The following is a 26,168-nucleotide window of genomic DNA, read 5'->3' as shown; positions in this document are numbered from 1 at the left end:
ATTTGTGTAGAATATACAATATATACTGTAATATAGAATTACAGAGAAATAAGATCTAAAGCGTAAAAGCACTCTTTTAAATTTAATTTAAAAAATGTGCGAGGTTATTGTATTATTTAATGGTTATTCTACAAAACTTGGCAATGAAATAATGAAAGCCAATTGTTCTTGTACATTAATAAAGGCATCGAAAAATATTATCGTTGATACTATGACAGCTTGGGACCGAGAAAAAATAATACAAGGTGTTACTGTTTATCTGACGTTTCCAAATTTTGTCGAAGCACTTAAAAAAAAATTTTATTTCAGCACTTTTTAAACATAATATTACACCTGAAAAAATTGATTATGTCGTATGTACACATAGTCATGCCGATCATATAGGAAATAATAATCTTTTCGTAAATGCGGAACATATAATTGGAACTTGTGTTCACCGTGGTGAACTATTTTTCAATAAAAATTTTGAAGACGGTGATGTTTTTAGAATATATTTTACAATAAATTTATATCAATAATGTAAAATTAATACATAAAAATTATAATTACTAAAATATATTAAACAGGGTATAAAATTTGCCCAGAAGTTAAAGTTATAGCAACCCCTGGTCATACACCAGATGATGTTACAGTTTTAGTTGAAACTACAATTTCTGGGAGACCTACATGTTTTGCTATTACAGGTTTTATTTTTTAAAATAAATGTAGTAGCATTATAAATGGTTTATGTACATTTCTATATTGTTATATATTTTACAGGAGATTTATTTGAAAAAAAGGAAGACATATCAGATCCATCGATTTGGAAAGAGTTAGGAACTATAGAATTACAAAAAACTCAATCACTTATGCGATCTCATGTAGTAGATTTGGCAAATCTTATAATACCTGGACATGGGCCCATGTTTGCTGTTACTGATGACATGAGAAAAATTATTAAGAGTCAAATAATTCTATAACATCATAATGTATATATGAAAATATACATTTCTGTAGCTATACTCTATATATTTTGTAACAAGAATTTTATTTATTTGTAATATTTGATTAAATCTTACGTATACTCACATTGTTTTTACAAATACTTTATTAAACACTGTAAAGTGTAGTACATAGTAGACAGTATCAGATAATATCACAACATTATTATATATATATATTATTATTATATTATATTATATATATATATATATTTGTATACATTGCAATGATTATTACATATTATTTAATTCGCAAATGTTTAGAAAAAGGGCATTTAAATAGCTATGTGCTACGATCCTGCTTGTTATGCAATATCATAATAAGTCAAGTAGTATTTTGTATAATTAAAAAATAATTTACTAATTTAAATATAGGTAATTGTAGAAAGAATAGCATACACATGTTGCAGATATATTTTCTTCATATGCTGTAATTTGAATATTCACTTTTAATATTTAAACTACATATTCAAATATTTTTGTTGTGTTCACAGCCAACATCTAAAATAAGATTTCACATATTTTATTCATAACTTTCGTTTTTCATGTTTTATGAATAGTTCAAATGTTACTGATAATAAATCATAGTTGAATATACTTGTACATTATGTACACACATTTAATGTTGATATATAAAAAATTATATAAGTAGATACCTGACAAATATATGTGCCATATGTAACAAATATGGAATTATCAATAGCACTATAAGATTCAGAAAAATAATTACAGTACATTTTGCAGATAATGCTATTTTATTTAATTTTTCTATTCTTATAATTTGTAATATGTATTTCGTACTGTTCTGAGAACAATACTGTATTACATGTCATTTAAAATATGTTAAAGTTTTTACTTATAATCATTTTCACAGAAGAATTTTATAATTTATATTGTAATTTTTGTGAAGATTGGCACAGTTTATAATTTCTGTGTATAATAATCCTTCCAATAAATTGTTTTATGTTGATTGATTTACTTTTTAGACCACTTATGCATATACAATTACAAATTATAATACAAATGGTATGTATTTGTGTTGTTATCGCATGTTAAGTGTCCTGCACCTTAAATGCAAATATTATTATATATGCCAGCAAAATCAATTTGCTGAACAGAAAATTAAATTCTTCGTCCAAACAAAGTTAACTTTAAATTATTGCAAGATACATCCAAATATAATAATTTAAAATTATGTTTCCAACATAAGAATATTAAAATTCAATCATATCAATTTATTGTCATTGTATTGATGTAACTATTTTTTTCAGGGTTTATTTTTATATTTAATTTAATTTTACAAATTTTAAATTTCTGACAAAACATATTACTTCTTATTCCTCTTTTGTCACATTGTGTTATGAATTATTATATTCAAATGCATAATGCAAGTGTTAGTTGGTGTCACATTAACATATTTAATTCAATCACGTTTTAAAATAAATTTTCTGCGATAATTACTACAAACCAGGACCTCCACTGAATTATAAATTATATACCAAGTAAAAAATATAAGTTATATTTATTGATTTTCATATAACTAATTTGTTGGTACTGCATATAACAAGACTTTGTTACATTTAGTACAACCAATAAATGTAATATATATGTTGCTATAACATAGTAACATATAATTCATATATACACACATGCATATAGATTATGAAAGATTTTGTCAATAATTTTGTCAAGACTTATCCATGACAATCAAAAGATAATAATGTAATAATATTAATTATAAAAAGAAAATAATATAATTTACATTTATTATAATAGCATACACTCACATTTCATTAATATCTTATATGATTTATTTTTTATAATATCTAAATAAAAACAGCAAGTAATAGAAACATCTTCCAAATTCTACTTATGATGAATAGTATTAGATATAATAGTTTGCACAGATTTTTTAAGCTTTTCAAATAAATACATTTATCAGTTGCACATATAATATTACACATAAAAAGGTAAGTTTATTTACCAATATCAATTAGTCTCTATAAATGTTTGCCGACCAAACCTGGCAAGGCGACGCGTGTGTGCAATGGTAGTGGTCCCGGACTAACTTCTCCCATCACAGTTCCCAGCTGCCCCACAAAGTATTAAATAGATCAAGAATGCATCTTTAGATTCTTACATATTATTTAATATACCGAATAAAATTATTATTGATTTTGTATATGTAAAATTTCTTCATAAAAATCATTGCGACAAAATCAGTAATGTGTACAGGTTTAAGTCAACATCTAAGAATCTACTTTTATGCAAGTACCATAATTAGAATAAATAGATTATCAAATAAGGAGAAGGTTTATTATTTACTGATGATTTCTTTTCATAATTTAGAAATGTAGCAAATAATTTTTGTAAGTTTAGTATATCTAACAAATGTATTTTGTAATTTTTTGCCTTCTCCCTATCATTTATTCTTTGTATAATACTTACATTCAATCTTTTGTTGTCAATGTCATTTGTTATCCAAAATATTGGATAATACTTCCCAAAGAAAATAAATACCAGGAAAATATAATTAACATTTATAGAAGCTATAATACAATAGTAATATGTAGTATTTGACACCAACATTGCATACGCACATACCTATGTCATACTTTTCTCATTAAGTATTATCTGAGATGTTGATTACAATCTATCAGAAAGCATGTTTCGTATCATTTGAAGAAATTAAAATTTATCTGGTATCAAAATTAGAGAATGTTAGAAATTAAACATACCGAATTAGAGTCTGTGTGAAATAACATATTAATGTTAAATAGTATAAATATTTATGGCATATTGGACAACAAAGAGAGTAATTACTTAATGCTTAAATCAATGCAGCCAAATTCCCCCAAAAATGTATACAACTTCATAAATTATATTAGATTTACTCTTATAAATGTATTCTGTTTGGAGAGCTCCTTACATGTGTCTGTGGAGAAACCAAATATAAATATGCAATATATGCTGTAAAAATATTTAAAAAATAAAAATAAATGTAATAAAAATAATACTTTATACAAAAATAAAAAATAATTTACACAGAACTAAAAACTTTTTCCCCTAAAAAGATATGCACATAATTACAACATGTTTATCGTTATTAAAATAAGTTATTTGCCGATTGCACAATAGTATAATTTTTAGAAAATTCTGAACAAAGTATTAATAATACTCTATTATAATTTATTAAAATCTCTTCTTTAAATATAAAATATATAAAATTGCAAAACACTTATACAATTCATTTTTTCTTGACCACATCAATCAACTACACCAAAGAAAATTAAGTACATGTGCACTAAATGATATGCAGTGCTATTTAAAACTTATACCAACAATTAAATGTAAACAAAAGTAGTATAACTATATAGTGAGAAATATTGGTAAATAATGTATAGAAAGCAGATGTAAAAGATTATTTTTCCTGCAGAAATTACTTGTTACTAATAGCATAAGTAGTGTGCAAGCGGCAACTTTTAGATAGCATTTCTGATATAAAAATTGATGCCTGAAAAGTAATTTGGTTTCTCAGGCTACATGCAATAACATTCATTAAGTGACAGACATAAACCAGATCCTTCTCCAATATTGCTATGAATAAATAAAATGTACGAAAAAAAAAAATAAATTGTAGAAATGATAGGACAATATTTGCTTCATAAACCTCATAATGATATTAATGATTTGGTGTTAATGAAGTATAATGACATTTAGAAAGCTTTAAGAATTTCAGATTAATGAATTGAACACTGAAAATTATGTTTAATGTTCAATTACAATATGTTTAAAAATTTTAGTAGTTTTATATAAACTTTTAATATATATATATATAGATCAAAATTCTATCAGACTCTTTACTATAATTATTTTACTTATGTTAATACTTTCAAAGAAATCACAATATGTACATTTTTAAAATCTGTTGTTTATGTGCTACATGTCTTTTGATCTTTGTAATTTGCGTTTACATTAAAATACATTATATTTCGATATCAAGAAAATAAAAGGTGCGACACAGATATTTTGTTCTATAATATTAGTCTAGTTTTAAGACTTAAAAGAAACACATATATTAAATATAACAATTTTAAATAACATTTCAAAATTATGAACATAAATATAGAAAGTATAAATATGATGATTGATCTTTAAATAATAAATAAATACTATAGTATCTGTATATAATACATCAGATTTTTTAAATAAGAAAGTAATTTTTTGTAAATCTGCAAAGATTCAGAAATGTTAACTAGTAATGTAAATTCTGTTTAACATTAATGCAAAAATTAAAGGTATTATTAAAAAATTTTAATATATACAAAATAATTATTTTTAATAATTACTCCTACCCTCAAGTATAATATACAAAGCATTTAAAAATAATCTTCTGAAAACATTATTTTCAATGGCTTCTGTCTCGTTACAATGTTCTTAACGGAATAAATCCTTCCATTCCAATGATTCTTAGGTCCTCATCATCATCATCATTTCTTTTTCTCTAAAAAAATCGGTAAGAGCGCGATCAAATGTAGACTAAAAAATTTGCTCTAAATTGATAAAAAAGATATATATATACACATACATATATATACATACATATATATATATATATTGGATAAAAACACAGGTTTTTCACATTTCAGTTAAATTAACAAAAATATTTTGAGTGTTCTTAAATATTATTTTAATAATAGACATTAAACATAATTTTCGAAGAAAAAAGATTATTCATAAAAAGAAGAAATGAAATGATCTCTTTAACATTTAATCTGTTATGTGGATAAGGAAATGTCAAATTATAATAATACACATATTTCAATTCTGAATAAATTTTTTCGAATAAACTCATTAATTCTTCACGTGTTTCTTACAAGTAATTACTGATAGTTATATATAGATAGAATAGTTGCATACATTTACTGCATCTGTAAAATAACTTTAGTAAGAAGACTATATATAGATTCATGCCTATATAATAGCATTTCAACTTCAATATATTTTATATATAATTGATTTTTGTCATTATAAAAACATTGTTAGTATTGTTAATAACCCACAAACCTAAATATGACAGTGATACACAATATTTTATTTTTATATTAACAAGATTTTATTTGAGTAATTAGTGTACACTTATGGTATATTTCATAAATAAATAAACTTCAGTATATATGTTAATCAGTTATTCAAATGTGTATCATTGCATATCTACAGTGAAGAAAAATAAGTTTTTCATGCATATTCTATACATTTTATATGAAAGGTTTTGGCATAAAGAATTACTTATTACGTTGAGAAGATACTATAAATAAGTGAAACCTATACAATTGCTAATACTGAAAACTTTGGACATTAAGTAGAAACATATATTACACCTAATACTAAAATGTTACTTTCATATAAAATGGAAAGGCTATGTTGTACAAGTGTTTTTATCTAAATGGTATAACGAAGAGATAATTTGAAACAATGTTTAAAATATAATTACATGAAAATTAGGTATAAATGATACTCATTCATACCAATGTAAGAAATATTTTCATACATAATTTTTATACAAAATTCAAATGTTTCAATTCAAATCCAGTACTTCTACCTTCTGTGTAAATTAAGGATTACATAAGGTTCATCTGGATTAGTGACATCTGTGCTGTTAGGCTGATAGCACGGATTAATAGTGTAATTGAGATTAGGTTGATGAAAACTCACCGGTTGAATACTACTCCTTCGACGCTCCAGTTCACGATCTTCGAGACAAAAATCTGAATCTGAATCTGCTTTTCTAACAGCTTCATCCTAAAATAAAAAACATAAAATATCTAACATCTTTACTGTTTTAACTATTTTATCAACAGTTTTAATAAAATAAACATTTCTAAAATCATATATTGTACCTGTGTCATTTGTTGTGTTGTTGTAAGAATCCTGGCTAAAGGTGTGCAACAAACTGGTAATGTTTCTAATAATGTAGGCCTGGAGTGAGTTAAAAGTGGTTTCATGTAGCGAGTATCAAAGTCACCCCAGATTCTAGCAAGTAATGCTTTTTCATTAGGTTTTATGCCACTGCCTGGTAATGATCCATCCTGCATAGAATTATACTGTGAAATGTGAAGGATATTTGGATTATCCATCCTGTATGATAATGATATCTTCTTTCAAATGTAATTAAGTATAAAATTATACTTATCAAAAATATTTAGAAGATGATGACAATTTAAATAATTTATTAAATAAGAATTAAATGAATAACTTTAAATTATATATATAAAAATAATTGAAGAACCATAGCACATATTATACAGAAATTCTATATCAAGATTAATTAACTTTTTATATCATAAAACACTTAGCATTATTATTAAGTATTAAAGACATGCTTAATTGTTTATCTTTATATTGGTATACCCTGTTAATTATGTTTGCATATGTTTTGTTAATGAATGTAAATGGATATGTATATATTTTATACACTACTAATCATCAACATACAGAATGGATAACAAAAATGATACAAAAGGAAATATTAAAGCACATGCAATTAGCAAATCAAACTGATGTTTAATAATGAAAATAAGACTAAAATTTTCTACATATATAAAGCAATAATTACATTGCAATTAATTTTTATTATATATGCATAAATAAATAGAAGCTGAATTTCTAGTTTGCACGATATAAACACAAGCATCTATAAATTTGTTAGCAATATCATTTTCAAAATGTTAAATCTTAAATAGAACATATTTTACAAATCTTTAACATAAAATAATAATTTCTGTGTCACTTTTGAAACTAAATCCTACCTTTAAAAATCGTTAGTATGTATTAATAGATATTAACATATTTATAATTCAATATTTAAGTCATAATAATAACAGAAGTATTATTTTTGACAAACAATAATTCAATTAATGTAATATAACAATTAGTGGTCATTGCAAGCATTTTAATAAGATAATTTTTATTAAATCCCTTATTCAATACCATAATTTGATTATTTTGCAAATCTGTACTAATGACAGAAAGCAACTCAGACAATACTAATAATATACAAAACTATTTATATATTGCATAGTCATGTAAGAGAAGATTAAATAACTACAAAAGTCTATAGCATCAAATTAATCTCAGTATAATAAACATAGGAATTTATATATTTATATAGCAAGTTAAATGTACGAATTATTTATTACCATATAAATAGCATAATTCAATTTTTGAATTAAAATGAAAACATACCGGCGGACTTCTCTCCCTATGTATGTCCAGATCTCCAAAGCCACCTTCGCCACCAGACTATTAACATTAGTACGTTAAATTCTAATCTTTTTATAATTATTAAGCGAAATTATTTAGAATTAACCAAGCATTTTTACCAACTTTGTTACAATGTAATTAGACATGCTGGATTTTCCAAAAAGTTAAGTTCTAGTGCAAGCTATTTATGATTTTAGTAGTTTTTGTGCAAGAGTAACCCAAGGTTACTTAAGTGGAACTAGAAAACAAACATTTGCAAGTATAATCTTTTCAGACGTTTTTCAAACACAGAAATAAAGATCTTAAGAATTTTTAATAATAGTGTATAATATTAAAAGTGCACACCACAATAATTCGGAATATAATACTTGGGAATACATAAAGGATAGAAAATATAACAGTATGAGAACAATTTTGAAGCATTCATGCGCAAATATTTTTACACTTTAATTCTTATAAATAAACTATACTCCTGAATAATTTAGATTATTTTATATTCAATAAATGATTTTGTATATATTGTGAATAAATGGCCCAAAAAGTCAATAATTAAAATATCTTTTGTTTCTACTTATATCAAATAATCTTTATTCAAAACATGTATTAAAATAAATAAATTATAATCAATAACCAACATTCTGAGAATATTTTAAACCACTTCTAAACACTTAAAATACTTCCAGTTTTAATAATAATGATTTTGAACATTGACACAGTGGAACAATATACTCTTTAAATTATAAATAATATTGGCTATTAATTAAAAATTACTATACTTTTATATAGAAAGAGATGCTTTCTGGATATCAACTATAACTAATAAGATTTAAAGATCAACATCTAATAAAAACTAATCTTATTAAAATTTTGCATCTGACAACTTTTGATGTACATTGTATTAACAAAAATTTATTTGTACCTTTTATTTAAATATATATTAAATAATGGATATTACTGTTTCACTATCTATATTTTATAATAATATATTTAATAAATATACACAGACCTGTAATTTGCACAAAATAAAAAAAAAAAAAAACTGCTATAAGTTAACAAGCAACATGACTAAAAGTATATGCATGAAAAAGAATCTGAGAAAGTTACAAAACATAATAAAAAATAATATGCTTTTAAAACATATATTAGCAATAGATAACCTAAACTACATGTTATTAATAAATATTACTATATTTTTTATACCAAAAATACATAAAAAAAACCTAGCACACATTATATGTTAGTACAAATTCAATTTCATATTACTTATATTATTTCTGTAAAATGAAAACTAATACATGACTTTACAATAACTAAAAATACAAATGTAATACTTACACTGCGCATTCCATTGTGTGATAATCCTTCTATTTCTTCATCTACTCCAACTCTGAAAGAAAGTAATTTATTTAAATAAATAAATTATAAGAGAAAAATAATAAAAGGATATCTTTTGAACTTACGGTATATTAAACCAGCTCAAAAACTGGGTTGTTGCACCACCCTGGAAAATGACTGTCAAAATTACAATTAAACTCGTTGTTGTTAACATAGCCTGCCGAGCATCAGATACAGTATTTCTGATAGCCAGAGCAAAACTCATGGCTCCACGTAAACCAGCAAAAAATAACATATGCTGATAATTTAACGATATCTTTGGTTTCCGCGCTAAATTCAATATAAAAGATAATGGATATACGTTGGCTGCCCGACCTAATAGTGCACAAAGCTATAATAAAGTGGTTAAGGTTTCAATGTTATATGTATGTTCGATATATAATATATGAAGTTAAACATTATTAAATGATAAGGATACGAATCCTGCAAAAATAAATCCTGGATCGAAATGGTGTTTCGGAAAAGTAAACATTGTAACACCAATGTAACTGAATATAAAGTTCTCAGCTAAAAAATTTAGAAGTTCAAACAATTGTTTCGTCCGTTGCCGCGAATCCGGACTTAAGTTATTATATGTGTAATGTGCTTGACAAATACCACAGAATAAAACAGCGACTACACCTGTATGTAAATAATTATTTTAGATATTAACTGCAATTAGTAGAAAATATCTACATGAAAATTCAAAGTAATGTGGGATTTTTATGAATGTTACCTGTAAGATCAGATGCTTCAGCAATTAAGAATGTGCTATAAGACATTAAAACAAATAATGCTGATTCCAAAAGTGGAAAATCTCTGACTCTAGTAAATTTAGTTAACAAAGCAGTGATACAGCCCATGGTAGCACCAATAAATAAAGATAAGCTAAATATTCCAACAAAATCACCAAATGCTTGGAAAAATGCTACAGTTTCAAATCCACCTGAACCTGATTGATAACGTTCTCCATAATTTTGTATGGCACTGCAATAGAATATATAATTTATGTATGTATTTGATTGAAACTTCTGGCTGACATTTGTAATGTTTTTATATACATACCCACTAAGTACAATTGCAACTGCATCATTTAATACACTTTCTCCAAATACTAAAGCATATAAATTTACATCTACATGTAAATCATTAAAAATAGAAATTATTGTCAGTGGATCCGTAGGAGATATTAATGCACCAAAATATAAGGTATCCAAAAATGTAAATGAAGCAGAAAGATGTGGTATTAATTGCACAAAGGCATACATCAAAGCTCTGAAAAGGAAACAAATAGTGTACATATCAGAGAAGAGCATAATTAAAAAAATATATCATTATATTACAAAGAATTTTTTCATTTATCTACAGCCTATGAGGAAAACAACAGATATATTCAATCTAAATGACCTATGGACATAAAATTATCACAAAAAACGTTCCACACAAAAGCTCTAAATAAACTTATTATTGTGATATGAAAGTAATTGCATACTTATTAATCATATATACTTCTCATTAAAATGTGAAAAACATACCCAATAACAAAAGCTGATATAGATGTTCCAATTAAAGCATACATAAGAATTGCTCCTAAGTTTCTAAAGAAGTATTTCTGAAATAAAGAAATATCAAATTCTATAGTGTTTCATATTGTATTATATTATACAATAAATATAAAAAAACAAATATACTGTTACTTACACGTTTTAAACTATACCCAGCATGGAAAATGATTGGTGGTAAAATAATGTTAAAAAATATTTCAGGATCAAAGGTGGCCTGTTAAAATTTTATATTTTTATATAATTAATATTTCTACTGTCTAATTTAATTTTAGTTTAATAGAAATAGAATAATTGTATTAAATAATACCTTCAAATCTATCTCATTATCTTGCTTGTAAATTTCTCCCCTAAATGAATAGGCAAATGTCTTATTTTTAATAACACCACCTCCTTTATCTTCTGGAAAACGTAACCATAAGGTATCTGGAGGAACTGATTGATTATATTTACTACTGTTGTCTGGCACAACAGGCATATGAAGAATGGTACTACTTGTTGTGAAGCCATAACGAATTATTGCCCCTATAATTAATCCTAAAAAGACATATATGAATAATTAATTTCTAATTTCTTAAAAGATTTAAATAATACAATTATCTTTCATAATTTGTCTATAGCTAAAATGTTTATTATGTAATTTTTATAAAATGATTACAATTTATATACAATTTAAAGTCATTAACAATTGATAATTGATACTTTACATGATGGTAAATTATTCTTTTTCTAAATTTTATTAAATCAATCTTAAATCTTTATTTGCATAGGTGTATATACATATAAAGATAAAATTGTATACATAGATGATGTAATATTTATAATGTAATATTTTTTATATTCGTAAAAATAGATAAAATATAGATAAAATAAGATATTGAATAATTTTAAGAATCAGTTTCATTACTTATACTTTTCAAGGAGATGTTATTTTTATATAATCATAAATACAATTATTTATAAAAGTTATAAAATATTTAATTACGAATAACTAAAATTAAATATATTCTTTTAATTTATGTATAGATATAACCAAATCAGCTTATAATATTAGAATTTAAAAGCATACAAGAAAAATATCATATGTATATATAAAAAAATATATAGATCTGAGACAGAAAAGTATTTAATATGTATTATATTTATGCAGTAATAAAATGACAAAGGACCCTTTATAGCTATAAGTAAAAACTATTAAAATTTGCAAAACATGCGCGTTATTATTACATTTATACTTTATTTATATACTTAAACATAAACTATAGCAGACGACTTACCGTAAATGACAGCTAGACCAGTTTCATGGAGGAACCTAAGACGACGATGCTTAAATGTCCATATTGTTAAAACAGTTAATATCAATAAAAATGTATATAATAAAAGATTTAAACTATCGAGTCTATGTAACAACTGTGCTTTTGCGTCTAATTCAATATCTGTCGCGGCTCCATTACATAATTTTAACAAGAAAATACATAAAATTCCGAGGAGAAGAATTCGTGCATCACCTCTCACTGCCATCTTTACTTTACAACCATTTTCTGATCGTACTGTCAGTTCAGCAGTATGACCAACTGCGCATTCAATACATTTGTTATGTATCGTTATAGCCAGGTGGCTCCCCGTAGTGTAAATTTTAAGAACTTTTATTTATTGACGCACGCTTATCACTCCGTGTAGCGCGACAAGTATGAATTTGTGCAGTAACGTAACTGAAGCAACAATGAGCAAGTGGATTTTAACAAAAGATTTATCGATTAAATGTCACAATTATTTATCAATGATAACTATAATCATTCTTCATTTTGTATATTTACTTTTGCTACCATAATAAAGCATATTGACAAGGCATAAATCGCTCGCTTTTCTGTATAATTAACTCCAATCAAATTCATTTTTATTATCATTAATTAATAATAATTTTTCTTGTTAGATAGTAAATAAATTGCATTTTGTTATGTAAAATCCAAGGACATAAATAAACCAAACAACGACAGAAGAGAAAGGATTGTAATGTAGAGTTGTGTCCAGACATATTTCTTAAAAACATAAAAATTGTAATAGTTCAAAGCTTATCTCAATTTGTAATTAGTTATCAAAATACAAGTATTTTGTTTTGAAGTCTATTTCGTTAAAGTTTGTGTCCATTTCTAAACAACAAGAAAACAATATAGGTTAGATGCTTTGAACACGTTGACAAAACAAAAGAATATGCTAAGACCACCTATTGACAAAATCCGGAAACACTTTGTTGCCAACCCAATAGTATAGTTATAGGATTAATGATGTCGTGACTCATACCGTAGAGAAATAAGGTAGGGGAACAAATTGCGGACGCAATGCGGAAAGATGTAAGAAGAAATTTACTTCATGTGATATGAGCGAGTTGTAGAGTGACAGCGAGGGTAATATGCTCTCATGTTATCGCTGGTGAGGGATTTTACTTGGCAATGGTAACACTGGTCAGCGGTACTACATGGGTGGCAACAATTCAGCCTGAAGTTCCCCAAGTTCTTAAACGGCTACATAAGACGATTATGGCTTTGGTAACAGAGTACCAAACAAATGCCTGGTAAAATATAGTACATATGTACGTGTACATATATTTTTAAAATAAAGTATTTATAAGTATATTAAAACATTATTTACTTTTTATAATGCAGTTTTATAATGGATGACAAAAACTAGGATTGATAATATCAGAGAGGAATTTCTTTTGTAACGTAAAATAGATACATATATGTATGCCTGTGTGTTATCATACATGCGTGTGTGTGTGTGTACTATAATTTTATGGATTAAATAAAATCTACTATATTACTGTAAATTGTAAGTTTAATAATTCACGTGTTTCACATTGTTACATATTATCACATGTCGTGTATTTATTAAATCTCATATAACGTGAATTAAATGTACTAATCAAATGTATTTTCAATAAAATAGTTTCATAATATGATAACCATATACATTGTGTGTACGTAATATCAGATTAAAGATACGTAATATGCATGAAGTTAAAAAGTAACCAACCAAATTTTAATAATTTTTAATATGATAATGACACATCCTATAAACATGTTGGGTATTGTCAAAATATACCAAAGGTTCTTAACAAGATATCCGTTACTTACTCAAGCGGTACAAGCGGGTAAAGAACATACATATACAGCATTTTTGAAATATCAAAAATTCTTTTATTATTATACATATATTAATAGTTATTTACACTTTTAAACGAATAGGTACATTAATGGCACTTGGAGATCAGATTGCACAAAATCTAGTTGAGCGAAGAAAAATTAAAGATTTAGATTTTATAAGAACAGCTCAGTTTGGATGCATAGGACTTTTCCTTACTGTAAGTAAATTTGATATAAAACTGCCAAAATGTTTGATTTTTACTTATAACATGTATGATATTGATTTACTAAAGCTTAATAATGCATATGATTGTAAAATAATAATAAAACCTATAAAATAATTAATTAAACTGAATAAATTATACATTTGTTGCATAAGCTTTTATAAAATAAATTCCATTAAATTTATATGGCAGGGTCCTGTCACACGAACTTGGTATGGAATATTAGATAAATATATTGGCTCAAAGGGAGGAATTGTAGTATTAAAGAAGGTATCTTGTGATCAATTATTTTTTGCGCCTGTATTTTTAATAGTTTTACTATCAACAATTGGTATTCTACAAGGAAATGACTTAGAACAATTAAAAGAAAAATTGTATAATGAGTACCCAGATATTTTAAAAAATAATTACAAGGTAACATATTAAGATAATATATATCTAAAAATATTTAAAAATAAATTATGTGAAAAGATTTGTGAATGAAAAATTTGTTTTAGATTTGGCCTATGGTACAACTATTTAACTTTTATTTTGTACCTTTACATCATCAGGTTTTAGTAGTACAATCTATAGCTTTGTTATGGAATACTTATATCTCCTATAGGACAAGTTCAGGAAAATAAAAATAAGAATATAAAATAAGTAAAAATTTATAAACATATTTTTTTAAATACAAATGTTAATACTATTAAATTTTGTTAAGTATTGTTCACAATAGAATAATAAAATTCGACTTTTGGGAAGAACTACATGATATTTATCATTAAATAAACAATATAGTATAGTAACATAAAACAACAATAGCATTATAGACAATGTAGATCCCAAAAGCTTTTCGTTATAAATTTAAAAAAAATGTGTTTTTTTCTATATTATGAAGTACATTTGACCTCGAAGAAAACGATTGCTGTTCGTTTATTTTCTAAAATTGACGACATGTTTCATTGTAATTTAGTAGTTGTTATTTATGTTTAAGCATCTCAACATTATAATTTATATTGTATGTTTGTATTAAAATTTGTCTTCTAATTAAACTGCTATTGCGAAGTAAATTGTTATTTTTTACAAAAGTATACATATTTTTAATGTACTGGGTATAATATCATTTTATGGAATGTTACCGTTTTTAGAAACCATGAAATCATTGGACGTGAACACACAATATTTTAAATGTTAAGTATGTACAAGAAGATCTGAAGTGCACTAAAATAAACGAAAATTAAATCTATATTAATCGTTATCTATTTAAGTCATTGTGTATCTATATTATATATATACACACACACAGATATATATATATATATATTATGTGTATATATATATATATCTATTTAAGCATATTTAAGCTATTGCCATTAACAACAATAATTCACATGGGAACCTTTTCCGCTTTTGCAACTGCTGCAGGTATAGTTTCATTAGTTTTTGATAGTATACACGTTCCGAGTAATTCTGGACACGATATTTCATTAGATACAATCTTTTGTACTTTTTTTAATAAGTCATAGTTGATGCGTTGTGTTATTACAGAATCGTTTCTATATAATGTAATATAGGGTTAGAAATATAATAAAAATTTTCATACATTTTGCACAGATACATTTGCATATATATACTAAATGACATACGTACTTGTACTCTGGGTGTGAAACAACTTCCTTCCTTAACCATGCAGCAGTCGTTAATAATTCTCCAGAAGCTCTTTTTTGTATGAATTTCATATATGCTTGTACAGTACAATGTGTATCCGCATCTACATCCATACTAGCTAAGTACGAATTTACTAACGGTATTAAACCCGGAAAAATACCATCCTGATACAAATAATATATTGTAGGATATTTTTGAGATCTGTTAATTGATTTCATTCATAAACAAAGTATTAATACCTTTCCATTAATAATTTCGTTAACAGTAAATTCTGTATACTCTGGTTGTCCATCATCTTGCTTTTTTGCGTCTGATGTAATATCTCGACGGAACCAAAATTTTTCTGCTGTAACTGCATTTCTCCTTTGTGCCCGAGCCATATTTTTATCAACTTTACTAATTGGTATCAGAAGGTTTAATTTATAACTTAAAATAACTCTTGTAAGAAGAACAATAAAACAAACTATGGCAGCATTTTCAAAATCCGTAATTTGAACTTCGCATGGACGAAATTCAACACGCCATCCTATAGATGAATTTGGTGGTGGTGGCTTAAATCGCATAGTTTGCCAATTAGTTGATTGTATGTTCTGAAATTTTATATTTTGTGTTTGTATACAAAGTTAAATTTTTATAGATAAACTCAATTGATAATAATAATGATAATTACTTCAAAGTGATCAGTATCCTCCAAATCATTTTGATGGACTTTTTCAGAAAATAAAGATACAGTATCTCTGATAAATAAGTGAGCTATATGTTGTGCAAGTAATTTATCAATTCCATTATCTAATAGCTGTTTATATACTTCATCATCATATGTTAAGGGAACATCGTTATATTTTTCTCCTTGTTCACTAAGATATGAATCAATAGAATCGTATCTAGATTTACTAATTCTGAATTTATTTTCTTCCAAAGGCTTTAAGCCACGTTCTTCTTGTGTTCTGCAGTCTACAGAGCAAGATATCACATTCCACCGGCAATCAACGTCGCTTATATATCCTCGGTAAAATGGACTAGCAGCAGTTAGAGCCAACTGTTGAATGTTAAATAAATGTTCTGTAGAGTATGCGCAAAAGAATATGCTAACTTCATGCCTTCAAAGCTTATGAAAACACAATTATATTTTTACATGTTACTGACCATTATTGGACATAAAGGCGTTAATTGGTCGTATAATGTCCTTGCTTCCTCTATGTTACAAGCCTGAAAAGTAAGTTGTAGACAGCAACAACCCATTCCAAAACCCATGGCATCCATGTAAATATGATCTTCTCTTGCTGCACAACTTGATTCATCTTCAATAAAGGGACTAAAATCCTCTTTAAAAGGACTTGAAACATTTTTATCTTTATAAACTGCAAAGAAATACTTCATGTCAAGCTCTAACTGAATTTTTATATTCATAAAAAGATACACATGTGTAACTATTAAATACAATAACTACATACTAGGAATGTTTATAGCAACTTTTTCTCCACGTCGTAGTCTTATATTTCTAGTTAATGTTTTAAATCGCGGATGACCTGGATATATAGCTTCATCTGGAAAAAATAAACTTTTTGATGCTCCTGAATTTGGAGTTGGATGTGTCGGAGGATCTGTGAAATCATATGCTCCTGTTCTGTAAAAGAATATTTAAGCTAACAATGTATTTCATACATATCAAATATAATATATTTTGATAAAAATACTAACTTACATACCTAGGAAAATTAGTTAAAGACATTAAAACTTCATTGGGTTCAAGTAATTTTGAAGCTTCTTGCCTTCTATATCTCATGTTAGCTTCAACAACATTAAAATGAACTAATAAACCACCATATGGTTTTCCTGGTGTGCCTTCTAACATATAAGCACCATATTCAGGTCTCCATAATGATTTAATATTGCTGTGAAACAAATTATTTAAATATTTTAGATTATTTTATCATTATTAAAAAAAATATAATTATTATTAAAATACATTGTTATATATTTAAACAGCCAACTTAAGATATATTTCAGTAATATTTGTAATTTACATCAATTAAAATTTTTTTTTAAAAATAAAGAATAAGATACTTACTCTGGATCATTATATTCTTTTTCATTTAATATTTTTAATATTTCTGCAGCTCTTAAACTAAGCTTTGCAGTTTTTGCTTTATCATCAAATTTAATAAGCATATATTCAACCTATTTAGAAATCACATTAAAAATATTAATAATTTAAATGTGGAAATAACAGTGATAAGAGTAGATTTAAGAAATATGTCAATTTTGTAACGAATAGGCGACATATCAATAAAACAGAGCAAAAAATGTTGAATCATGTATCTAAGACTGAATTGTAGTTGGAGAAAACTCAAGGTCATTCCTTACAGTAATTCAATATCTATAATTGCTAATAATATTCATTTATTGCCTCTATAAATATTAATCTCGTAAGAATGTTATAAAAGTTCAAACAAATAAAAGTAATATACAGATAACAAATAGATAATGAATTAAGGTCTAAATTTAATTTTTTATCAAAATTATGTTTTTACAATTACACATGGGATATAATAACTACATTATTATATTAAATTAGAAATAATATAATAGAAATAATATTTATCAACAAAATTAAAATTATTCTTTAAAAATTAACATGAGTTAATAATAGAAGATATTGCGTGATTTGTATTTCTATTATTCCGTACGGAAATTACGCGAAAAGAAAACAACGTGCTTCCTAATTACTTAGCATATATATTATTGCATGACATTACGATATATGTTGATAAATGTCACATAACAAAAATGTAAAAAATAAATATTACCTCATCGCCCCATTTGAGTATATCACCCTGTCGATCCCTGAGTCTCTTGTATAGGTTAATAAATTGAATAATTCCATGTTTCCGAACATGGTCAGCAAGATTTCTCGTTTCTTCCCAGGTTAAAGGGCTTCCTTCCGATAGTAATCCCATTATTATACAGGACAATTAATATATTCTCTTTTTTTTTAATTTGACACTTGAAATAGAATTTCGCGCAAGATCGACTTAACCCGATTTCTGCCGAGTTATATCGAAATACAATCTTAACTTCACGTTCACGCACGGAGAAACCGCCACAAATCCTACAATGAAATAAAGTATAATACTGCTTTGTAGACTAACTACAGTCTTTTATGAGTATCCCGTCACTTCAATGATATATAACTACAAGGTAATCATATCCTCCTACCACAACGTTCCGACTAGAAACAGTTGGAGATATCGGTTTAAAATATTGTCAATTCATGTTTCAATTGATAAAACTTAGGTAATTGTATAGCAATAATTGTTCTCTTTAGATAGCAATATACCATTCTTTCCTTGATAGATAATCATAATATAACATTTCTCTGGTCAGTCCAGATGACTCATGTGTGTAATTAAACAGATTAACCCTCCGCAATACAGAACGCGAATTCCGGTAGCCGGGTCAATCGTGGTTCATATGTATGTGCTGTTAAGAACTTACTAATGCAGATTCTCTATAGTCGTACTTATAGGCTATAGTCCGCTACATATTTTATATCTTACCAGTTATATCATGTAACTTTTTTCTTAAATAGAAATGCGGTCTACCGTAAGTGAGGCAAAATGAAACAATAAATTTGTAACTTATAGGTAAATGATACTTTAATTTAAGTACACAAACATTACAGGCAATATTATTTGTTACATAAAATTGTTTATTTATGCATAATGTAAATATAAATAAAAAAGAACTTGAATAAAAAAGGAAATTTGTTCTTAATTTTTACGTTTTTTCTTAAAGCGCTATGTTTCGGTCTTAGGAGATATCCCGCTAAAGGGATGATCAATTTTATCACTATAGATATACAATTCTTCCACTACTATATTATCCTAGTGACCTAGCCACAGAAACGCAAGGATTAATTATTAATATGGATGAAAAATTCGATAGATAGATACTGATTTTATCACATGTTTTAGCATGATAAAATAAAGAATTTGTACATAAATTTATGTAATTTTAATTATTTTATAAATCTTGGTTATATACAAACCAATAATATTGACTCTTATATTTAAGGTAATTAACCATAAATAATTACCGACTAAATAAAAATCTTCAAAAGATTCTCTATACTTATTATACTAAAATTTTGATGCTTACTTTAAAAATTTTTACTTTTATCAATTACCATTTGATGTCATATCACTCGTTTAAATGGTGTCATATCTAGCTTTATTATCGATATAAATTTGTGAAAATAAACGAAGGTAACAAACAAGTAAAAGAATTGATTAAACTGATATGCAACATATGTTATGAATCATTTTTTATTTCAGTGTTATATGTCTTGAAGGTTCGGTTTATTAAAATAATCACACGATTAATCATGTAATACATATATATGTATGTTCATTCGTATTTTAGTCGAACAAACCGAATCCCATATCTTCGTCTTCTGATTCAGATTCCTCTTTCTTTTCTTCTTTCTTCTCCACGACTGGTGCTTCTGCAGCAGCTGTAGCTGGTGCAGCAACAGAAACTGCGGCAGCAAATTTACTTGGGTCCTATAAAAACGATAGATAATGTTAGATGGGTTTTAATAATTACACATAAGCTATATATAGTATATGTTATCAGACTGCATTTTATGCATTTTTCAACAAGAATCTTAATAGTGCCAGTGGGTTCCACTATTTCTAGTTCTGGCACTAATTACATAAGATTTTCAGAAACATGATTCATCACATTAATATTTTAGGAACTTATTACAGTATGTGTTGATGAAAATTGAAAAATTACGTGAATATAACATACCTTGATGTATTCCTTAATTGTAGCTGCTTCTGAAAATTCAATATCAGTCACAGCAGCAATGGCCAACAGATTCTTGAATCCATTAGCAATACTGTGAGGAGCACTAGCTACTGTGGGATAGCCAATAGCTAAACACACTGCAGCTAAGTTTGCCACTCCAGCCATGAATTTTTCCCTTAGATCTTCTGGTTTGATGTCCAAAATTTCAGGTGCAAAAATAGTACCCGAATCATAGACTTGTTCAACAAGTAAACCATATGAAAATGGAGAAATGTTCAACATATTTAAAAGAGTGGCTTCAGATGCACCCACTTTATCACCTGGTTTTAAAATATGTACATCGTTCTAAAACATAATGAAATATAATTTTTTACTTATTATTATATTAACCTTTTACTTAGATGAAAAGATATTAATTTAAATTGAATCATATGCTTACAATAATTTCAATAGTACCCTTGGAAATTTTGGTAGGAATGCTCAAGGCTTGAAAGAATGATGTTTTCTCAGGTCCAAGACCAGTGTTTTGAGCAGGAATAATTACACTTAGTGGTGCAATAGCACCTGCTCTAGCTGGTGCTCTGACTTTGTTTTCTAAAAGTTTGTCCCTTACTTCGATTAAGTCTCCACGAGTAAAAACAAAACCAACATTTCCACGAATATGTGGAAGAAGTTTTTCAAGGGCAGCATTGCGTTCAATATGACCACGAATAGCTTTCCTCATCATAGTGTTCTTTCCCATTAATACAACAGCATTCCCGCGAAGGGACATACGGATTTGTTGCATTTGTTTAGAGCCGACATTGTCAGCACCCACAATGAAACATTTTGGGTAATCATCCAATAGTTGCTATATAAAAAAAATATATATATAATGTAAATATGAATTAAATATTTTAATGACGACTTCGCGATAAAATATTTGAAATACTCACAACAAGTTTTGTAAAGTAATTGGATTTCCATGTTGCCTTGTCCTCCCTACCCATCTTGAAGTGTGTATAGGGATAAAACGTTTAAGGACTAAAAATAAAAAGGCTTATTTATATATAATCTACTATTAATATTTTAAGGCGTTTCACAAAAATTAAAATCAGACTACACGCATGTGTAATGTATAATCTTGTAATTCGCACACAGATGGGTTCTACTATTTCTAGCGTCTGTATGGTTCTCGAATTATCAGACGTTTTATTTTATCATCATATAATTTTTCCTATTTTCTCATTTATTTTATATATTTTACTTATTTTACAAATATTTATGAAAAACAAATATTATATAAAAATTCTACATAATTCATCACACATATAAGCATATGTAGACAATAAAATTTATACATGCACTTTCATTATAAGCATGTATGATAATTTTATATGTATAAATAATCAATACTTTTAAACATATAAATTATAAATATGAAAATATTTAGGAATTACGAAAATTAAGGTTATGTGACCGCATGGCATATGCATATTGTTTATTTTCATTTGAATGATCAAAAATATCTTATATCTTCTGCATTTTATTAATGTAACATGATTCAAATAGAGTTATAAAATTATTTTTATAAACACAAAGTAAGTGAGCTATTATTTTATCACAAAATTAATGCGAAATAAATTTTCTTACCTCAGCAAAACTTTGCGCGTGCAATGTGTAAGAAAGAGGAAGTTCTTCCTTCTCCATGACACAAAGATTTACCGGATACGCACCTCAGGAAAATCATTATCCTAGCGCGAATATTTAAAAAATGTCTAAATGCACATAAAGAAATAAAGTTACATGCAAATAATAAATTTTTAAATATGCTGTTTTCATAATACGTAAGTTAAATAATTAAAAGTAAACGATATCTCGAAGTTAAATTACGGAAACAGTATGGTTATTACCATTAATGCTGTTGAATTTGTAAGCAAGCTTGGTATAAATTTTTAAAAGCAGGCATGTATTGCGATCAACCGAAAAACGGAAGACCACGGAAAACAACGCCGAAAATGGATCGTCGGATTCATCGATTGAGCGAGAAGGATCGTTTTCGTAGTGCAAATAATATTGCTGCGGAGATAAACTATAAAAACTATACACAAATTAGTGCTAGAACTATTAGGAGAAGATTAGAAGACTTTAACTTAAGAGGACAAAAATCCCAAAAGAAATCACTGCTGAGTTCTAGGAATCGAAAAAGACGACTTGCATTTGCTAAAGCTCAAAAATCCAATCGAGAATTTGTGAAGCATCATAAAAAAGACAGTACAAGGTTATAAACCGAAAAATTTAAATCAGCTTTACTCTACAATTGAAACAGCTTGGTGTAATATTACGGTAGATTAATGTAAAAAATTAATAGATTCTATACCAAGAAGAAATGATAAGAAATAATGGATATTGGACAAAATATTGAATTTAAACAAAAACTGTGTATATTTTCTTACCAAAAATTAATATTTTTAGTGTAGTCAAACTTTTGACCGACGAAATATTATACATATTTCGTTTCTTTTTTATAACTTAGCTACTGAGCAAAATATCAAAATGAAATTTTTTTTGTAAATGTATAAACAAATGTCTAATTAGTTAATACTAAAAGTAAGACATTGTATTTATATTTTTTATGGAAAGTAAATCAATTATTTATTTTTTCCATTTCGTCAATCTTTTGTCCACCACTCATAACAACAAATGGGAGAGATATTTAGTGGTGCCACCCTGTATATGCAGAATTATATTTAAGAAATAATTGATTACAAATTATATTTGAAATGTAAGCTATTAATTTAGTCTAAACATTAATGTTACTTTTAAGTATAATTATCTTATAAGTACTACTATAATATGCACTGTTATAAAATGGATGATAAAAATCTTACATTGTTTTATATTTATTTATTCATTTGAAATTACACATAATATAATCTATATTTAATTCAAAATCAGTTTTAAATTAATCTTTATAATATGATATATGCATCACAATATGAAAATGGCACCATATTATATAAAAAGTAATGTCAAATTTGTCAGAAATGAGAATACTTTGCTCTATATAATCAATTAATATACAATCAATCATATATTGATAAAGAAAAATAATTCATGTGTAAAACATATATTAATTTTAAAACACTGGTTTTAAATATTTTCTTTTACTTTCAATTATACTGATAGTATTTCTTCAGCGCAGTTTTTCAATACATTCACTGCAAAATCAATGTCACTTTTGTTGAGAAGTGTAGAAACACAAAGCCTAAGACTAGGCCTAGGTACATTTTTCTCTGCTTCTAAATAGGCAGGAGTTATGACTGCTAAATTATTTTCAATACATTTATCAGAGATTTTAGAAAGCAATTTTTCTTCTGTAGCACGGTCTCTCTTATTCTTTAAATATACATGTTTTACTGGGGATTCTGGGAAACTTGAACATTCCAAACAATGAATGTTTTGCAGTCCCTCATTTATAGCTATGCAATTATCTCTTAATGATCTAAATAGCTGTGGATTATTTTTCATAATATTTAAAGAAGTAATAGCAGCAGTTGTTAAAAGAGGTGGTAAAGATGCAGAAAAGCAATATCCAAGACCAGATAAGCGTTGGTGTTCAATAATAAATGATGTGCCTACACAGAAACCTCCAATAGACCCCATTGCCCAATCCAGAGAACCTAAAAAGTATAAAGTATATAAAATATAATACAAATTATTAATAGAAATTAAGATCTATAATAGTTTATTGCTGATAATTATAATTGAATAACATTGCTTACCCATAATCATATCAATTTCATGTTTAGGAACATCAAAATGTTCAGTGATACCTTTCCCATGTTTACCAAGGGTTCCAAATGATATTGATTCATCAATAAATATTCTTAATTTATATTGCCTACAGAGTGCAACCAATTCTGGTAGTGGACAGATATTTCCAGTATTCATATAAATGCCCTCAACAATTAGAAAGCGTTTTATTTTAGCTGCTTTTTTAAGATTTTGTTCATCAATTTTAGCTTGTTTCATCAATAAATTACTAAGATCATTTACATCATTATGTTTAAAATAAGTAATATTAGCCTTAGTTGCATCTAATCCTTTTTGTATAGCAAAATTTGCTTGTTCATCTACAAATATAAGATCTCTGCGTTTACAATAAGCTGCAATTGCAGACGCAATTGTACTAAATCCATATGAATATACAACTGCTTCTTCTGTATCTGTATAATCTGCTAAACGTTCTTCTAATTCAAGATGAACATCCACAGTACCATAAAATCCACGTGGACCACAAGAACCAACTCCATACTTTCTTATTGCTGCTATTGCATCTTTTTCTATTTCATTATTTTCAGTTAAACCTAGGTAATTGTGCGTACCTAAATTCAAGCAATCTTTCCCATCTACCACTATTCTTTTACCAGCTCTAGATGTTATGCATCTTGGATTTAAAGATATATGATTCATCTGTGGATTATTTATAAGAGGTTCAGGATTCCATTCCGCAAGTTTCCTTTCTATTTCATCTTCAGTTAATGTTCTATCTCGACTGAAATATTTCTTACTAATAAACCAAATAAGCCATAGAATTAAGAATGTTCCTAGTAACACATGATATTGAGGTATTGTACTCAAAATATTCATTGATTCAATAAATATAAATTTTGTGCTCATGTTTTTGGTCGTATGATATTTTACAAATACCCTGTTTTTATTTTCGTATAACTTCTAACGTGACTTAACCACCTTATGTAATACTTTGTATTACTTTTGATTAATATACTTGTGCAAAATAATTGTAGTGAATACATACATACTTTAAAAAGCTTATCACTCTCTGAAGTGTTACACGTAAGAATGATATTAATAATTGTACTCTAAAAGTAAATTAGTTTTGCAAAGTATTAAGAAAGTTTTCATTTCATACTGATAAATACTCTTAACAAGGCATTAGATAAAACTAATTGTGACTCAGCTTAGCAGCAGTGATTACGCCTTGCGGTTACTTCTTTCGAAGAACCAAATAAAAACCAGGTGGCAGCACCGACACACACACACACACGCGCGCGCGCGCGCGCATGCATACACACGTATACATATAATATCAATACGAAGTATATATATGTGAAATATTATTTTGAAATATATTTATCATACAAATTTTAGAAT

At 26.6% G+C, this 26,168-nt stretch overlaps 6 protein-coding genes across 14 annotated transcripts; 2 read left to right on the top strand and 4 right to left on the bottom strand.

The window, feature by feature from the left end:
* Window positions 1-16: 16 nt before the first annotated feature.
* LOC139986401 (metallo-beta-lactamase domain-containing protein 1) lies at window positions 17-1,069 on the top strand. The gene is made up of 4 exons (XM_072001709.1): window positions 17-245; window positions 310-474; window positions 567-683; window positions 760-1,069. Exons 1-4 carry the CDS (start codon window positions 95-97, stop codon window positions 957-959), a joined length of 633 nt encoding a protein of 210 aa, XP_071857810.1. The 5' UTR covers window positions 17-94; the 3' UTR covers window positions 960-1,069.
* Nhe3 (Na[+]/H[+] hydrogen exchanger 3) lies at window positions 1,070-12,759 on the bottom strand. Of its 9 annotated transcripts, none has more exons than XM_072001693.1 (13): window positions 12,457-12,759; window positions 11,490-11,716; window positions 11,319-11,396; window positions 11,153-11,229; window positions 10,683-10,892; window positions 10,354-10,604; window positions 10,057-10,259; window positions 9,704-9,969; window positions 9,579-9,630; window positions 8,226-8,282; window positions 6,881-7,084; window positions 6,696-6,782; window positions 1,070-3,070 (listed from the first exon to the last, which is right to left on the bottom strand). In XM_072001693.1, the coding sequence occupies exons 1-13, from the start codon at window positions 12,698-12,700 to the stop codon at window positions 2,981-2,983; spliced, it is 2,046 nt and encodes a 681-aa protein (XP_071857794.1). In that variant the 5' UTR covers window positions 12,701-12,759; the 3' UTR covers window positions 1,070-2,980. The 9 variants fall into 9 exon arrangements, with proteins under 9 accessions (XP_071857794.1, XP_071857796.1, XP_071857798.1 ...); XM_072001695.1 differs by having other exon boundaries at window positions 6,881-7,069; XM_072001697.1 differs by having other exon boundaries at window positions 1,070-3,915; window positions 12,457-12,758.
* Window positions 12,760-13,524: 765 nt separating this feature from the next.
* Window positions 13,525-15,774, top strand: Mpv17 (Mitochondrial inner membrane protein MPV17). Its single transcript, XM_072001713.1, has 5 exons — window positions 13,525-13,751; window positions 13,843-14,330; window positions 14,425-14,540; window positions 14,739-14,960; window positions 15,044-15,774. The coding sequence occupies exons 2-5, from the start codon at window positions 14,234-14,236 to the stop codon at window positions 15,167-15,169; spliced, it is 561 nt and encodes a 186-aa protein (XP_071857814.1). The 5' UTR covers window positions 13,525-13,751; window positions 13,843-14,233; the 3' UTR covers window positions 15,170-15,774.
* Gclc (glutamate--cysteine ligase) lies at window positions 15,181-19,423 on the bottom strand. Its single transcript, XM_072001703.1, has 9 exons — window positions 19,007-19,423; window positions 18,268-18,377; window positions 17,906-18,091; window positions 17,651-17,823; window positions 17,343-17,557; window positions 16,867-17,235; window positions 16,436-16,786; window positions 16,179-16,360; window positions 15,181-16,084 (listed from the first exon to the last, which is right to left on the bottom strand). The coding sequence occupies exons 1-9, from the start codon at window positions 19,154-19,156 to the stop codon at window positions 15,916-15,918; spliced, it is 1,905 nt and encodes a 634-aa protein (XP_071857804.1). The 5' UTR covers window positions 19,157-19,423; the 3' UTR covers window positions 15,181-15,915.
* A 1,083-nt stretch (window positions 19,424-20,506) lies between these two features.
* Window positions 20,507-22,701, bottom strand: Rplp0 (ribosomal protein LP0). The gene is made up of 5 exons (XM_072001708.1): window positions 22,644-22,701; window positions 21,947-22,034; window positions 21,451-21,861; window positions 21,012-21,356; window positions 20,507-20,761 (listed from the first exon to the last, which is right to left on the bottom strand). The coding sequence occupies exons 2-5, from the start codon at window positions 21,998-22,000 to the stop codon at window positions 20,618-20,620; spliced, it is 954 nt and encodes a 317-aa protein (XP_071857809.1). The 5' UTR covers window positions 22,001-22,034; window positions 22,644-22,701; the 3' UTR covers window positions 20,507-20,617.
* Window positions 22,702-23,871: 1,170 nt separating this feature from the next.
* Spt-i (serine palmitoyltransferase subunit I) lies at window positions 23,872-26,018 on the bottom strand. The gene is made up of 2 exons (XM_072001704.1): window positions 24,776-26,018; window positions 23,872-24,673 (listed from the first exon to the last, which is right to left on the bottom strand). The coding sequence occupies exons 1-2, from the start codon at window positions 25,671-25,673 to the stop codon at window positions 24,168-24,170; spliced, it is 1,404 nt and encodes a 467-aa protein (XP_071857805.1). The 5' UTR covers window positions 25,674-26,018; the 3' UTR covers window positions 23,872-24,167.
* Window positions 26,019-26,168: the final 150 nt, after the last annotated feature.

The sequence above is a fragment of the Bombus fervidus genome, chromosome 4 (assembly GCF_041682495.2).
Source record: "Bombus fervidus isolate BK054 chromosome 4, iyBomFerv1, whole genome shotgun sequence".
NCBI classification, from domain to species: Eukaryota; Metazoa; Arthropoda; class Insecta; order Hymenoptera; family Apidae; genus Bombus; species Bombus fervidus.
The sequence above is the reverse complement of the archived record's forward strand: the minus strand, read 5'-3'. Positions and strand labels throughout refer to the sequence as shown.

What these genes read in the sequence shown, in the direction of transcription:
- LOC139986401 (XM_072001709.1), top strand. Translation starts at nt 95, where the DNA reads ATGTGCGAGGTTATTGTATTATTTAATGGTTATTCTACAAAACTTGGC. An exon ending in CAATAAAAATTTTGAAGACG is followed by an intron (nt 475 to 566) that starts GTGATGTTTTTA and finishes TATATTAAACAG; the next exon opens with GGTATAAAATTTGCCCAGAA. An exon ending in TACATGTTTTGCTATTACAG is followed by an intron (nt 684 to 759) that starts GTTTTATTTTTT and finishes TATATTTTACAG; the next exon opens with GAGATTTATTTGAAAAAAAG.
- Nhe3 (XM_072001692.1), bottom strand. Translation starts at nt 12,700, where the DNA reads ATGGCAGTGAGAGGTGATGCACGAATTCTTCTCCTCGGAATTTTATGT. An exon ending in GATTTATTTTTGCAGGATTC is followed by an intron (nt 9,970 to 10,056) that starts GTATCCTTATCA and finishes ACTTTATTATAG; the next exon opens with CTTTGTGCACTATTAGGTCG. An exon ending in CACACAATGGAATGCGCAGT is followed by an intron (nt 8,283 to 9,578) that starts GTAAGTATTACA and finishes TAATGTTAATAG; the next exon opens with TCTGGTGGCGAAGGTGGCTT.
- Mpv17 (XM_072001713.1), top strand. Translation starts at nt 14,234, where the DNA reads ATGATAATGACACATCCTATAAACATGTTGGGTATTGTCAAAATATAC. An exon ending in GCATAGGACTTTTCCTTACT is followed by an intron (nt 14,541 to 14,738) that starts GTAAGTAAATTT and finishes TTTATATGGCAG; the next exon opens with GGTCCTGTCACACGAACTTG. An exon ending in TTTTAAAAAATAATTACAAG is followed by an intron (nt 14,961 to 15,043) that starts GTAACATATTAA and finishes AATTTGTTTTAG; the next exon opens with ATTTGGCCTATGGTACAACT.
- Gclc (XM_072001703.1), bottom strand. Translation starts at nt 19,156, where the DNA reads ATGGGATTACTATCGGAAGGAAGCCCTTTAACCTGGGAAGAAACGAGA. An exon ending in CGCCTTTATGTCCAATAATG is followed by an intron (nt 17,236 to 17,342) that starts GTCAGTAACATG and finishes AACATTCAACAG; the next exon opens with TTGGCTCTAACTGCTGCTAG. An exon ending in AGGATACTGATCACTTTGAA is followed by an intron (nt 16,787 to 16,866) that starts GTAATTATCATT and finishes ATAAAATTTCAG; the next exon opens with AACATACAATCAACTAATTG.
- Rplp0 (XM_072001708.1), bottom strand. Translation starts at nt 22,000, where the DNA reads ATGGGTAGGGAGGACAAGGCAACATGGAAATCCAATTACTTTACAAAA. An exon ending in AGGGTACTATTGAAATTATT is followed by an intron (nt 21,357 to 21,450) that starts GTAAGCATATGA and finishes ATTATGTTTTAG; the next exon opens with AACGATGTACATATTTTAAA. An exon ending in CAATTAAGGAATACATCAAG is followed by an intron (nt 20,762 to 21,011) that starts GTATGTTATATT and finishes TCGTTTTTATAG; the next exon opens with GACCCAAGTAAATTTGCTGC.
- Spt-i (XM_072001704.1), bottom strand. Translation starts at nt 25,673, where the DNA reads ATGAGCACAAAATTTATATTTATTGAATCAATGAATATTTTGAGTACA. An exon ending in TGAAATTGATATGATTATGG is followed by an intron (nt 24,674 to 24,775) that starts GTAAGCAATGTT and finishes TATACTTTTTAG; the next exon opens with GTTCTCTGGATTGGGCAATG.